Source organism: Candoia aspera, chromosome 5 (assembly GCF_035149785.1).
Source record: "Candoia aspera isolate rCanAsp1 chromosome 5, rCanAsp1.hap2, whole genome shotgun sequence".
NCBI classification, from domain to species: Eukaryota; Metazoa; Chordata; class Lepidosauria; order Squamata; family Boidae; genus Candoia; species Candoia aspera.
In genome coordinates, this window is record NC_086157.1 from 39,014,576 (window position 1) to 39,029,700 (window position 15,125).

General features: G+C 36.4%; 1 protein-coding gene across 1 annotated transcript in view; it reads right to left on the reverse strand.

Moving 5' to 3' along the window:
* Positions 1-15,125, reverse strand: part of HERC2 (HECT and RLD domain containing E3 ubiquitin protein ligase 2) — a 105,067-nt gene that overhangs the window by 72,725 nt on the left and 17,217 nt on the right. The window contains exons 7-18 of the mRNA XM_063305010.1: positions 12,342-12,452; positions 11,994-12,165; positions 11,053-11,226; positions 10,338-10,526; positions 9,579-9,730; positions 8,002-8,159; positions 6,932-7,045; positions 6,019-6,270; positions 4,537-4,730; positions 1,049-1,249; positions 369-597; positions 156-280 (exon numbers count right to left, since the gene is read on the reverse strand). Of these exons, the coding sequence (XP_063161080.1) occupies positions 156-280; positions 369-597; positions 1,049-1,249; positions 4,537-4,730; positions 6,019-6,270; positions 6,932-7,045; positions 8,002-8,159; positions 9,579-9,730; positions 10,338-10,526; positions 11,053-11,226; positions 11,994-12,165; positions 12,342-12,452 (2,071 nt within the window). The remainder of the gene's footprint in view (positions 1-155; positions 281-368; positions 598-1,048; positions 1,250-4,536; positions 4,731-6,018; positions 6,271-6,931; positions 7,046-8,001; positions 8,160-9,578; positions 9,731-10,337; positions 10,527-11,052; positions 11,227-11,993; positions 12,166-12,341; positions 12,453-15,125) is intronic.

Consider the following 15,125-nt stretch of genomic DNA (forward strand, 5'->3'; position numbering starts at 1 on the left):
ATGTAATGTTTCACTAATAAAACATATACTGTCTTTTCATATTATAACTATAAAACAAGTAAAAAAATCTGAGACGTGAAGCCAATCAGTTCTTGATATACTGTCAATCCAAAACTTGTTTTCCCCAATGTGTAGTGAACACAAAGTCAACCTACCTGAATTTCTGCAGTAATAGCAGCATTCAGTGCAGATTCTAGACCCCCATCAGCCATCAAACTTCCAACCAGTAGATCAATCATAAATCTACGACCTGGACTCACATTTGTTTCATTCCCTGAAACTAAAAGTTAACAAAACTCTTATGATGGATGACACATGAGCAATGTCTTTCTCTGTGTTATCTTCACATATCTGTGAATGAAACGTACCTGCACTGGGTAAAAGTGCCGAAAGAGCTCTTGCTCGTTCCTCTGCAGTTGGCAGCAACACAGACCACCCACTTTGCAACACTGCTTGGGCAGCCGACTGCACAGTATTAAGTACACCGGCATTGCTTGCTAAAGTTACCACCGTCTGCTTCAGGCTGTTGAGCAAGACACTGCCTAATCCCAAACCAAGGCATTCAGGATCGACTTGGTGACTAATTGCAGCATGAAGCTGAAAGACAAGCACAGATGGAGCAAATCCGAGAAAGAATTCTAATGTTGTAAAATAATCATATATAGTTGTGTGTGAATTTTAAACGTTTACTAAGGCATATACTTCCAACCTACCTGAAAGTTAATAAATAAATGTTGTAAATGTATCTCCAATTATATGGAAAAGGAGTGTTGGCCTTGAACTAGGATCAAGGCCCAGCTCAGTAAATGACCTAGTAATTACTTGACCATAGGAATGCTACACCTTTAAGTTGCAACCTACAGATACTACAGTGATAGTAACTACATATCACTCTTCTCTGAGGCCTGTACAAAGATAGTAACAATTAAAACACCACAGCATTTGGAAAATTACAAGTCAGTGTTAATTTCAACTATTCAACAGTTAATTACTACAACTGAGATTCTGAGATTCCATTCTGGATGTTACTACAATGATATTTAAATACCTGCAGCCTTAGAAGATTCAAAGTAGCCACAGCCATACATTCTTTCTCCTGTGGAGGTGGCCAATCAGAAGTGCCATCCATTCCTTCTGTAACTTGTCTCAGTAAGAGATCCAGCTGTTCAAATGTCGTTGAGCAAACATCTACCACAAAGGGTACACGTAAACCAATTGACCATTCTGAACAAGATGACCAGGCAAAGCTCTTTACCATGAGGAAAAGAAAAATCAAAACATATTAGGATTAAACATGATTATCTCTGAGAGATAAAACTGATGGAGGATATTTCCTTGGTCATCTCTCTCTAAAAGCTATCAATTTTAAGATAAATTATAGTAGGAAAATAAATGGGTACTGAGTGATACCAGTTTAGGGCAGAAGTACCACAATCTGAAATTTAAGGGCCTCACAATCAGCTCCCAAAAAACTAATCAATTAATTAACTTTATTCCTGCTTGCCACAATTGAAAGATTCTTTAGCTTACAATACCATCAAGTATACTAAAACATCAGTGGAAGAAAATAATAAAAATGGGAAATGGAAATGGAAAAACACAAATACATACACAACAAAATACCTTAAAAACAACCACAGTGGAGCTTCCTGTGGGGACATGACAGACTGAACAGCTGTGCCTGCGAGCTCAGTGGGGAGAATGACAATGCGGCAGTTTTTTTGGGCTCAGGCAGGTTTTTCCTGAAGCCCAGGAGTGTTTTTCCAGAAAAAGGAAAACACCTGGAATCACCCCATCTGTCCTCCAGATGGCTGCTTGCAGGCAGAAAATCACAAACAGCATTCACGTTTGAGTGGTAAGAGCTAGCCAGGAGGCTGGGACATCACCATTTCTAAGCCACGCTGTAGCCTTAAAGGGACACTAAGACCGCCATCCTCAACTCTAAATCACCCAATTTTTATTTATGTTAAGTACGTATACCCTAAGAGAGGCTTCTACAGCATGGAGAAGCAGGTTCTCTTGGTGCCTATCATTATTTTGGGGATTAATTTTTTTTTAAAAAATTCTTTTTAAGTTTTAAAGCTTTGTTTTCCCTCCAAATATTAAGGAAGATTGAGAGTAAATAATTGTCTCCCTGTTATTATTTCTGTACTAAATTTGAAGATATTAGCATTTTCCTACACATTGAATGGGCTGTTTTGAACTTTCAGTTTTCTGCTTCTACTTTCCCTGGGGAACTGTCTGCATATCTCACTTTCGCTTCATGTAAACACATTCCAGAATCCTTTCATATGTTCAACTTTCGCTGGTTAAACTCCTAAGGGCCGCCATAATCTACTGCTTGAGACATGGAGGATTTTAAACAGACTTTCTCTGACTTCCAACAAGATTTGAAACAGATTCTTTCTGATTCCTACCAAATGCAAGGCATTCAGGACATTGTGGAAAATATGAGGTCTTAAATGTGTCATCTGGTTGGGGATGTAGTGGATGAAACTGAGGAATTTAACAGTGACAGAAATGTCTCTTCTAAGAGTGAGATCTGTTGAAATGCTGGATGAAGATCGGGTAGTTGAGTTGAAGAAATTTAAGGGAGAGATTGAGTTGCAAGCCATAAGTGAAATTGATCTTCTGATGGAATACCATGGAAAAGAAGGGGTCATTATGTATGGGAGGTCTCCTGAAGAGAAGTCGGAGTTTTTGAGGGAGGCAGTTGGGCTCCCTGATTTTCCAAAGAAAAAAGCTCTGTGCACATTGTGGGGATATGTAAATGCTCTGGTTTATTCTGAAGTGGGATAAGGGTTGAAGAATATTTATCTGTACTGCTTTTAGGGTTTGGCTGATTTCATTTATATTTAATGATTTGGATTACAATTATTAAAGTATAATAAAAAATAATGTCTATCTGGATGGTTTTGGGTTTAATATTATTAAAATTGTTGAATTATTAAGTACAATGGCAGACAATTTATATGTTTAGTTTTATCTTTATTATAGTAGCAGAAATGTATAGAATAGTAGTAGGAAGGGAATAATTTAATAAATGTTACCTTTGGCGGGGAAGTTGATTAGAAGGTTTATATAATTTTTTGTTCTTTTAATATAAGGGGAGAGAATAACTGTATGTAGTGCTTTTTATAATGTGCCAATGGAATGATTTATAGAAATAATGTGATGTTGGTTTAATATAGAGTAAGGGATTGATTATCGAAAATTTTTGTATATCCTTGCTGTTAAAAGTTGGAAGTCACCTCTTTCTGTAATTTTGAAAAAAAATTATCTTGTGTTTCTACACTTTTTTAGTTTTTTCTCTTTTTTCCTTTGTAGTTTTTTGTTTTTCTGTAGCTTTTACCTTTGCTTGAAACTTAATAAAATTCTTATTAAAAAAAAAACCACAGTGATAAACCACGAGATGCAACCAATAAATAGGTGGCAACATTTCATAATTTAAACATCTCTCCTCAACAATTCAGTTTACAATGTTCTCAAAAAATATTACTAAGTAATAATTTTTAAAATGATTAAAGTGGGAAATTGTTATCTGTCTATCACTAGAGAATAATCATATTAAGTAGATCTGATTCTAATTACAATTAAATATTAATGAGATGGAATCAAATTAATTTTTGCCTAAATTAGAAATCAAATTTGGTTTTGCCTAAAGTAGCCACCTCCTACTTTGAGTAATATAGCTTCCAGCAGCCCATTCAGAGACCAAGTGCAGCCCTGGCCCAGCTTAGAGTAACTCCTGAGGTAGCTGATCCAATCTTACTTCAGTTGGGTGACAAGAACCTAATCATCTTTCAGATCATGATTAAATTTTCACCCTCCAAATTGCCCAAAGACTGAGTCTATTTCCTGGACATACAGGGTAATAGCATATCAGAAGACACACAAGCCCTGACTTTTTAAGTCATATACACAGCTTGGGAAAGAAAAGCAAAAATGTTATGCATGGGAATGGAATTATATTACATTCACTTCCTGAAATTTTAAACACCACTGATTTTTTAAAAACCTTAAGAAACTACATTTCAAAATAAGCTTTTGAACCAAAAGAAACAGTTGTCCCTATTTTCCTAAGTGTAATTCTGCTTCTGTTTATCTATCATCTCTACCAAGAAAAGCTATGCAGAAAAAAGTTGTTTGAAGAAGAGGATTCTGATACAGAAACATCATGCAGAGAAACAACTAATCCTAAAACCCCCAAAATGCCACTTCAGATTGCTCTGCATTCACACACACGCAAACACAGAAATGACAGTATAGCTGCTATATAGTCATGATCTAAGTGCAAAGACGGGGTGCAATAAAGGTTAAAAGCATTCTGAACGGCCATATTATTAAAAACAGGTGGCACATGTGAAAGGTAAAGTACATTAGATCTTAAATATGCAAAGAAATTATATTCAAAAGGGAAGAGTTAATAAATCTGCAGCACCAAAGAGAAGCATGCTCTTGAACCAATCCCTAACCCTGTTTGTAAACTCAAATAGGAAATGATGCCTAAATGAGAACTGTAAAGGGAAAACTTACCTGGGCAGGTCCACAGGCAATACCAACAACATGCTTTGAATCTAATCCAGGAAGAGCAGTTGGCTCTGGTTTAGTAATCCTCAAAGTGTCAAAATGCTGGCACTGATCATTGCTTCCCCAACTATAGACCTCACTATCTTCTGTGAGGGCTAAACAGTGAGTAGAGCCAGCTACGACATCTATAACTTTTTTTCCTGACGGCAAAATGATAAAAACACAAATTATGACAATGATTACTCTTACTATAATCTGAAAGCCAAATTAAAATAAGATACTTTAAATCTGATCTTGAAATCATTTTAGTTATATTTGTATATTATTGCATTAGGAACAATGGCTACTAGGGTTCTCCTTTTTGAAGTTAATAATTGCAGCAGACCAAAAGCCAAGGCCATTCCTGACACAGGCCAACTAGAAGGCTATGAAAAATCCCTAAATAGGGCATAAGAAATAGTCCATCTTCCAAAGAGTCTATAAAAAGTACAGTCACTATGACATGATAATCACAAATCTGTCTAATCCTTTTTTAAAAACCACCTAAATCAGTAACCAACTTAATTGTGGAAGCCAATTCTGTACTTTTAGTAAAGATTGTTATTACAATATAGTAAGCTTCCACTGAAAAAACAGTCCACTTATTCTTACTCTTTGCTTCTTTTATCTTTAACATATTAAGACATCTCTTTATTTCATAACTATAAAATTTCTATACACTTTAATGTGTATTGAAAATATTCAGTGTCTACCAAGACTGGGCAGTGCCTCTAATCCAAAGGTTCTGAGTCAGGTTTTTCTATAGCTGCTTCTATAAAAAGCAAATAGCAATTAAACAAAAAGGTAAACTGTGAAAAAAAAATGACTGTCTCAAAACTGAACTCTGATTGCAGGAATTTATGCAAAAGGAAGCAAGCTTCTCATTAAAAAAGGAATGGCTTTAAAATTTATTGGACTTTTTTTCTTATATAAAGTTGCATGGTTTTATCATTGTTTTATTGATGTTTAAATTAGTATTTCATTATTCAAAGGAAGTGGTATATGTAATTCTTGCCCAACCCTAATTCTCATGAAATCATTCATGGAGAAATCATACATTCATTTATCATTTTAGGGAGCTACGGTATCACGAAGTTTGAGAGCCCTGTTTAAGAGCTGCCAAGAAATGCTGGATGTGCATCCACATGTGTTCCAGAGCACCTTTGTTCTTTGGAATCCAATGAATTGCACAAGAATTCTAGCATGTTAACCACATCATTCCACATACAAACTTATTATCATGTTAAAAACAAAAGAATCTTCACAAGGTCAGTAAGAGAAGATTTATCTTGGTAGATGATGTTGACTCTTGCTCAATAAGAGGTTTCCATACACTGAAAAACATTGCTTTGATAACTGTTTGTCTGCCCAGGATAGACATTAAGTTAACAATTTCTGGGAGCTACCAATTTCTAGATTAACATACTAGGCAGTTTCCTCTCCGCTTACCTTGCAAGCCTTCCAGCAGTTTGGGATAACGAACATGTTCTTCTGTTCCATGCCCAAGCCTCTGATTGTCCCCCTTTCCCCATGAGTACACCTGTCCATCTTTGGTTAGAGCAAGCGAGAACTGACTCCCACAGCGTACTTTAACAACATCCAAGTCTTGAAGTTTTTCTATCAGCTTGGGAGTTTTGCAGCCATCACTGCCACCTCTTCCTAATTTCCCATAATCTCCATCTCCCCAAGACCATACTTGACCTGGAAAAGCAGATCTCATTAAGGGTAGCACTAGTAGAATAAACAACACTTGCACTTTCAGGCAACGGAGCATTATAAAATAAAGCAACATGGAAGTAAAAATAAATAACTCTGAATAGCTGTTCAAGTGACATGTTAAGATTCACATAAAAGAAAGCAATTTTTTAAAGCAACATCTCTACTATTATTTTTTTACTAGCTGAAAGTAATTGAAAATATAATTACGATTCTGGCTTGTTTATGTACAAACTGCAAATTCTTCTAAAACTGCTTCCTGATCTTACTTTATACCATTTTATGTCCCACTATCAAAAGACTTCAGCTTGGTAGAAATGAGGGAAACATTTTTTTCTGCGCAGCGTCCAAATTTTGGCCTAATCTCCCTCTTCTGTTTTGAAAGCTAGATCAGTCCCTTCATTCTTTAACAATTTAGTTTTTTTTACAGTTTAATATTTGTTCCTACAACATCCAAAGCACCTTATGACCAAAAGAAATCTATAAATATTTTAATTAGGATAAAACTATTTCACAGCAGGTAAACATACCATTCAATCCAACACGAACATCCAACCAAAAGTAGGAAAGACAGAAACATGATTTTCCAATTATCCAGCACGCCTAATCAGGTGATCTCAATAATGCTGCAGATTGTGCTACTCACCATTTTCAGTTACAGCAAGAGTCTGGGCATCACTACTCCCACAGGATACATCAATCACTTTCAATCCTTTCAGGCCAGTAACCAACACTGGGATTGTCTGGTCTTCACTGGAGCCTTCCAAACAGAAAAAAACAGTGAGAGACTTAAATCTTGTGACCTCAAAATTCACAAAAGTAGCAGCAACTGGGGCTCCTCAGGCCTTCTCTGGTTGTAATGGCTTGAATCAGTGTACGGATTTCCCTTTCACGTCTTGAAACACAGAAGACAGTGGTGCAAATTCTCAAGTAGTTTTAACCCATTAAAAAATGCAGTGAACTCCTGCCCTCCTCCCCCAAAATGCTCTGCAATAAACAGACTTATTTTGCTATCCCTGTCCCCAAACACATTAAGTGTAGCCCACAGCATCAACAATCTTGCTTGCTCTTGACTTACAAGTTAAAGCTGTTTGCGGGCTATGTGCAGATCCCAAAGGCCATTTTAATAGCCCCGCCCATCATAAAACATGTATTTGGCAGCAAAACTATTTACTTTCAGTGATGTGATGTGATGTTTGGGAGGGCGGGGGGCAAAATAAATGGCTAATGCCCATGCATGGTTTGAGGTACCTATTCCACTTTTTAAATCCACCCATCTAAAAAAATGAAAAGAAATGCCTTCACCTGTCAGAGTGCTATCAGCCACACTACCTGCAGCTCCACCAGACTGAACGATGGAAGAGGCAAAAAAAGGGGGAGCTGCCAGCCCTTCAAGGTAGTACAGACAAGAAGCACAAACCATTTGTACACTGCTTTTACTGTGAGGTTACTGTAACAGAATCTGCAAAATCTTGCAGAATCTGAAAGTATTTCTCCCCTCCTTCACATTTATTTTCCAGAAAATTAAGGAGGGTTTCTCCTGAGGCACTTCCCACATCCCTTCTGTTTCTGAGGGGTGTGAGACCATTTGCATGGTTGTCTAGTCTGCAGCTCTTCCTCCTGTCTCCCAAGGTCACTCCCACATACCACTACAGGACCCTAATGATGCCAAAAAGGCTGTCATCTTCTGCTTTAAAGAACATATCAGAATCCTACCATGACCCAGTCTGCCATAGTTTCCTCGGCCCCATGTGTACAATTCTCCATCAGCTGTTATTGCAGCACTATAGGTGCCTCCACATGCGATATGTACAACATGTTTTCCAGCCTGCTTCCCAGAGAGAGCCGAAATCATCTTTGGTTCTTCTAAAGGCCTGAGGTGAAGGGAGTGGGGCAGGAAAGCACAAATATCAGAATTCACAGACCACATGTTATAAAAAGGCCACAGACACCATGCACATAGTAGGAACTACAAACAAATCAAAATAGGTATCATATACTAATGCAGCCAATTATTAGAAAAACAAGCTATTCAAAGAAAACATCAGTCATTGGATATTTTCAAGCAATAGCCACATAGACACATGTAAACTATGCGTTGGTTTGCATTCCTACACTGAGCAGGGAGTTGCCTGATTTTCTAAACAGGCCCTTCCAAATCTATGATGCTGTATTTATCAAACGCTTCATGCTTAGTACAAAGATTTTACTGCTGTGTAAGAGGGACTTCACATTCTATTCAACTGTATGGCTGCAGAAATTTATAGCAAAATGGGTAGGTACAAATGTTGTTGTTTTAGAATGACTGTAGTTCAGTACCCCAAAATATGTTAACTTAATGTTCTGCATAAATTAATATTCTTGATATCAGGAAAATTTCTAGCATATGTCCCCAAATTTTATATATTATGCTACTAACTTTAATTTACTGTTCTTTATTTACTTATATTTAATTCTGTATGAAGTTCCTAAATTGCAGATTGCAACTCTATATACTTCTCAAGCTCTCTCTGTAAAAATAGAGCATTCTTTTTTAGAATGGGAAATAAAAAGCTTGGAATAATCTCCTCATAACTTATTCTTACACTTATATATATAATCACACACTTTGGCTTACTGCCTTCAAAGCTTTTGCCTCATCTGAGCCTAATACAGATCAATGTCCATCAGAATTACAAAGCAGAAATGCAACTGCTAATTTAGCATGCTAAAAATAAAAACAGAAGCAGAAAGCTGCCCATCAATCAATGATATGTTAACGTTTTATCTCACTACTGAAATAGGAACAAAATTATCATATTAACCTGGAGAAGACAACTCTGAATTTAAGACAATACCTCTAAAAAGGAAAATTAGACTGGAAAAAAATACAAATCCTGACAAAAATCATGGACGCTACTAGTTTTTCCTCCTTGCCAACCTGTTTGTCAACTCTAGCTGAAACCAATGAAACCAATTGTGGAGATTTCATTTCCCTCAAATATTTTCTTTCTCTCTCCCTCTCTCTCTTGTGTGTGCTTGTGTGTTCGTGTGTTTGTGTCTTTCTGTCTACCTACAAAAAGCCACACTCTAAAAAACACCAAGGCTAGGTTAAAAGGAGGCTAGGCTAAAAAACACCAAGGCTATGGAATTAACAACTCCTATCAAAATTGCCTATATTCATTTTACTACATAAAATTAAATACTCCTCAAGTTCATATATAAGTCATTCTCACACACATATACCACTATCACCCATAGAAACACAGTTAAACTCTTCCCTCCTATCATCACAAGCTATTTAAGATACCTACACAGTATCTCCATGGCCTAGTCGCCCACCATCTCCACAACCCCAAGAGAAAACTTCTCCAGTTGCAGCCAAAGCCAGATAATGGTGTCCATCTGAGTGTGCTGCAATCTTAACAATATTTCTAGAAGCAAGACTCTGTACAAGTTGTGGGGCCTGGAAACAAACACACACAATTAGAACACTTTATGCCTTGCAAAACGGCAGAAAAAGTAGAGTAAGAAAGAATCCTTATAGAAAGAAATTATAAAATATTCTCAAAATATATCTTCAATAACTAATTCAATAATTCAACATTTTTTACTCAAGCTAAGTATATTAAAGACCCTAAGACTCAAACTACATTCAACGTGGGAACAATAATCACATATCCTGATTTATATGTTCCAAAGACATTAAAACAAGGATTTTTTTTCATTTTCATTTCCTGTTCAACATCTATAGTACACAAAACCACCAGGTGAGATCATCCCTCACTTCAGGGTCCAATCTCATCCACATGCTAAACAGAACTGAAGGACCATGGAAGCTTTTTAAAAAAAATTATTTCAGTGCTTTAAATTCACTTGTTTGAATTATTGCTACAAGACAGAGTTCATTAACAAATGAACTGAAACAGTAAAAATATCTGAGAACAGATATAAAATATATGTTAAAGCTAAGAGAAAAGGGCAATTTCCCACTTACAAGCTTCAAATTTGTACAGTAAGAATGTTGTTTATTGTTATAAAAGGAAGTTAGAAAATAAATAAAAATCACCTACCAACGTGTCACTATTGTAGGCTTGTGTATAAACACGTCCATTTTTGGACAAAATCAGAAAACGCTTCTCTGCGCAAGCAATCTGTATAACTCCAAGACTGGCAAGTCCTTCACACTGAATTGGACCACTGACATTAGCATAATATTTCCATCCTATTAATCCCCATGCTATAAACTCCTGCAAAGAAGCCTAGAAGGCAATTCATTGTTTAAGAAAATACCAACAATTAATCTTGGATTAGAATGCATTAGTATCTTGCGTACATGATTCTATTGCTTCAACCATTTTCTCACTTAGGTTCAGATTTGCACCTAAACAGACTTCAGAAAGATAGACAGATAAATGAACTTGAATAAGTGTCAGTATATGGGACTTGGTTCACATTTGTTAGTCTGGTCTAATCATTATGAAAAGGATCTAGAAGATCAGGCAGTACTCTATAACCTAGCAATTACAAAACATACAGAAAGTCAAAGCAGCGTAACCTACACCAAAACAAGGAGTTCAGGGAACCCATCAGACAACCTGATTAACTGCTCTTGAAACTGAGATGTACATAAAAGGCAATTTATGACATGGCATAGAGACAGCCAGGCAAAGTTTAAAAATCCATATAGACAAAGTCCCTTTCATAAGCCTTAGCATATCCTCCGTTTAATTCATCCAATTTACTGTACCAACTAATACCCATAACTAAAGGACTTAGGTACATTACCTTATGAGATGTCGGAGAGCTACACTGTGGAGGCATGCAGGGAGTGGCCAGACGATCCAGGTGAGCCATAACCACAACCGCTGTTTGCCTTAAATCAATTGCTAGCTCGTTGTCTTGCGGCAGTACTAGGTATCTTAGGAAGTTTTCATTTGGACTTAGTGGATAAGCCAACATCTAAAATAAACACAAGCAACATATAAATCCATTATCTCAAATGATGCCTGTTTAAAGCTGCATATTACAGAGCTAAACATTTTAACACAAGATATATTAGCTAATGAGTTATAGATTTTACAATGGTTCCACTTATAAATGACAATCTTTTTACTAGAAATACCCACTTGGCAGTTTATTGTGCAGATCACAGACTCAGTGCACAGAACTGATCAACAGAATGATGCTTGTTTCCCTACGACAACAATAGCTACAGAACTATTTCAACTTTCATTTCCCTCTGTTTTATTTTTACCGCATTCAGAAGTTACAAATGATTCAGGGGATTTACAGATATACTGTATGCAAAATGCAATTTAAAATAGGTCCGACAACTGTCAATTTGAAGTATGACTATTAATATAAATGAAATAATTATACTTCTCATGGCACTTGCCCTATGTAACAGATCATTAGGATCCAGATGTTAACAAGTCCCCAGTCTTGTTAGACTTCCAGAAAACTTGACCTTCCCCAAAGATGTTGGTGCCAGGTTGCTAACTGAGTCTGGCACGTATGGGATTTTGACTGTGTAACAGTTTCTTGGGCCCTTGGTTACATTATAATATTGCTTTTTTTCAAGATGTAGTATTGTATTTTTATATTTATGGCATCACTAGGTGATAGGGTGGTTATATAAATTTTATAAATAAATAAATAAACAAATATTGTTCCAAGAATGTGCAAGAACATGCTCGTAGCCTAAATGGAAGTACGGAAGTACAAACCTGAATTTCTTCTCCTGTATTATTCATCTCTTTGTTACAAATTATACTCTGAAATCTCTGCAGCAAAGGAAGAAGTGGGGCACTGGTTCCCTGTGCTGAGCGTTCATTGTCTGTTTCTCTCGTACCACTATCCCAGAGTTGAAGCAACAGTATCACAGCAGACAACATTTGGCTGAAAAAAGAACTGACACTAAATTGAAGGCATGGAGGAATAAATCTTACCACTTCTATTTCTCTCTTTTTTCAAGAAATTCCCTCCCCCATATAAATGTTCCCCATGTTGTCACAGAAGCCTTTATGTTCAAACGTCGCTGGACTCTGCAGTGAAAGATCTCTTAAAGTATTTACCTAAGCGTGCCTCTCTGAACAGCCAATTCCAGTAAGATAGCAAGCGCTAAGTGCTGGTCTTGCAGTGGAATGCTTCCTGATCCTTTTAAACCTGGAGCTCCATGGATGTCTCTAATTTAAAAGCAGAAATATACTTACTTACATACACACACACATATATATACAGTATATATATACAGTATATAACTTAGTTTCTCAATACATGCAGATAAAAACTATCCTTTTATTCAGTGCTTTCCCTAAAAATATTTAAATACCACTGGGTCATACTGTTAATTCTACTTTTCCAATTTCTTTATATACAGACCATTAATAGAACATTGCTACTATGCTGACACTCATTTACAGAATGAATGTATAAATAAGTCCATGACATGAATGCAAACAAAATGAAAAGGAAGAAATGTAGGTCAGAATTCACATTCCTTATGTTGCTATTTTTAAAGCAGTAATAGTGATATCCAAATATTCAATTCCAGGGCTTCTTGTGGAAATGGCAGACTAAATGGCTGTGCCCACTGGTTCACCAGGCAGAGCTGACGACACAGTAACCTTTTTCAGGCTCAGACAGGTTTTGCTGAAGCCCAGAAACGTTCTCCGGATCAAGGACAATACCTGGAATCGTTCCATCTGTCCTCCGGATGGCCACTTGCAGCCAGAAGATCGCAAACAGCATTTCACGCTCAACTGGTAAGAGTCAGCTGGGAGGCAGGGACTTCATCACTCTCCAAGCCATGCTGTAGCCTTAAAGGGACACTAAGACCGGCCACCCCATTTCTAAATCACCAAATTGTATTTTTTTTTAAGTATACGTACCCCAAGAAAGGCTTTCTACAGCGAGAAGCTGGTTCTCTTGGTGCTTAACATTATTTTTGGGATTACTTTAAAAAAAAAAAATTCTTTTAAGTTTTGGATTTTGTTTTCCTTCCAAAGCAAATTCCAAAGATTGAGAGTAAACAATTGTCTTCCTATTATTTTTAGATTAAATTTGAATATATTAGCATTTTTCTACACACTGAATCTGCTGATTTCAACCTTCAGTTTTCTGTTTTCCCTTGAGAACTGTCTGCTATCTCACTCTCGCTTTATGTAAACACACTTTGGAACTCTTCCATATCTTCAACTTTCATTGGTTAAGGTCTTAGGGGCACCATAATCTACTGGGTAAGACATGGAGGATTTCAAACAGATTCTTTCTGACTTTCACCAGGATTTTAAACAGATTTCTTCTGACTTCTATCAAACCTTTATGCAAGATATCCAGGACATTGTGGGAAATATGAGATCTAAAATATGCCATCAGGTTGGAGATGTGGTGGATGAAACTGAGGAATTTAAGAGCGATAAAAAGGTCTTTTTTAAGACTGAGATTGGGATTTTTATCAAGATGCTGGATGAAGATTGGATAATGGAGCTGGAGAAATCTAAGGGAGAGAGTGATCTGCAAGCCATAAGTGAAATCGATCTCCTGGTAGAGTGCCATAAAAAGAACCTGGAATCTTTGAGAGGGGCAATTGGGCTGTTTGATTCTTTCAAGAGGAAAGCTCTGTGCACATGGTGGGGACATGTAATTGCTTTGCTTTATTTTGAAGTGGGATGATGGCTGAAGAATGTTCATCTGGTTTGCTTTAAGGATTTGATTGATGCTATTTGCCTTTAAAGATTTGGATTTGCTGTTTTGAATTGCCTTTGTTTTTTGGGTTTATTAAGATTAAAATTATTAAAATTGTTGTATTAGGGTTAAAGAATATTTATCTGGTTTGCTTTAAGGATTTGATTGATGTTATTCCTTTTAAAGATATGGAATTAACTGTTTTGAATTGTCTTTGTTTTTTGGGTTTATTAAGATTGGGATTGTTGTACTATTAAGTATAATAGCAGACAACTTATGTGCTTTTTAATTTGATTCTTATTATAGTAGACAGAAATGTACACCATAGTGGTAGGAAGGGAATAATTAAATATGTTTTATCTTTTGGAGGGGAGAAAGATGTTTAGGAGGTTTATATGAACTTTTTTTCCCTTCATTTTAATGTAAGGTGGAGGAGTAACTGTACTTAGTGATTTTTATTATGTGTTAAAGTGGAATGACTTATAGAAATAATGTGGTGTTTTGGTTTAATATAGAGTAAGAGATTATGAAATTTTTGTATATCCTTGCTGTTAAAAGTCGGAAGCCACATCTTTTTGTAAATTTGAAAAAATTTTCTCTTGTGTTTCCACACTTCAGCTTTTTTTCTTTCTTTGTAGTTTTTTTTGTAGTTTTTATTATTCTCTTGAAACCTAATAAAATTTACTGTTAAAAAAACCAAATATTTAATTCCATGTTGTTTAGAGCAGGAAGCCTATTACCTTTAAATCAGGGCTGCGCAACAGCCTTAAAAAATCAATAAATTCACCGCTGCCACCATTCTGAAAGAGACGCTGTTGAGCACCTCTGATGCCTTCCCGCCAGCTCCAGCGCTGCCACAGCTCCACTAACAACCAAACAACTGATTGGCACACCACATACTCCTTGGCAGCCCACAATTATGTTTAATTTATTAATTTGACCCTTTCCCCTCTACAAGTTCCGATGCCTGCTTTTAATGTTTCAGATTATAATTCCAATATTTACCAAGGGCCATGCTGTCTGGGAAGGATGATTGTTAGAGTCTTCAAACTATCTGAAAAACAGTAAGCTGTCTACACCAACTTATTCCATCAAAGAAGAAGGAAGAAAATGATGTCATGCTAAAGGTTCTCAAAATAATGTGTCAGTAGCGTGATTTTTATTAAAACATG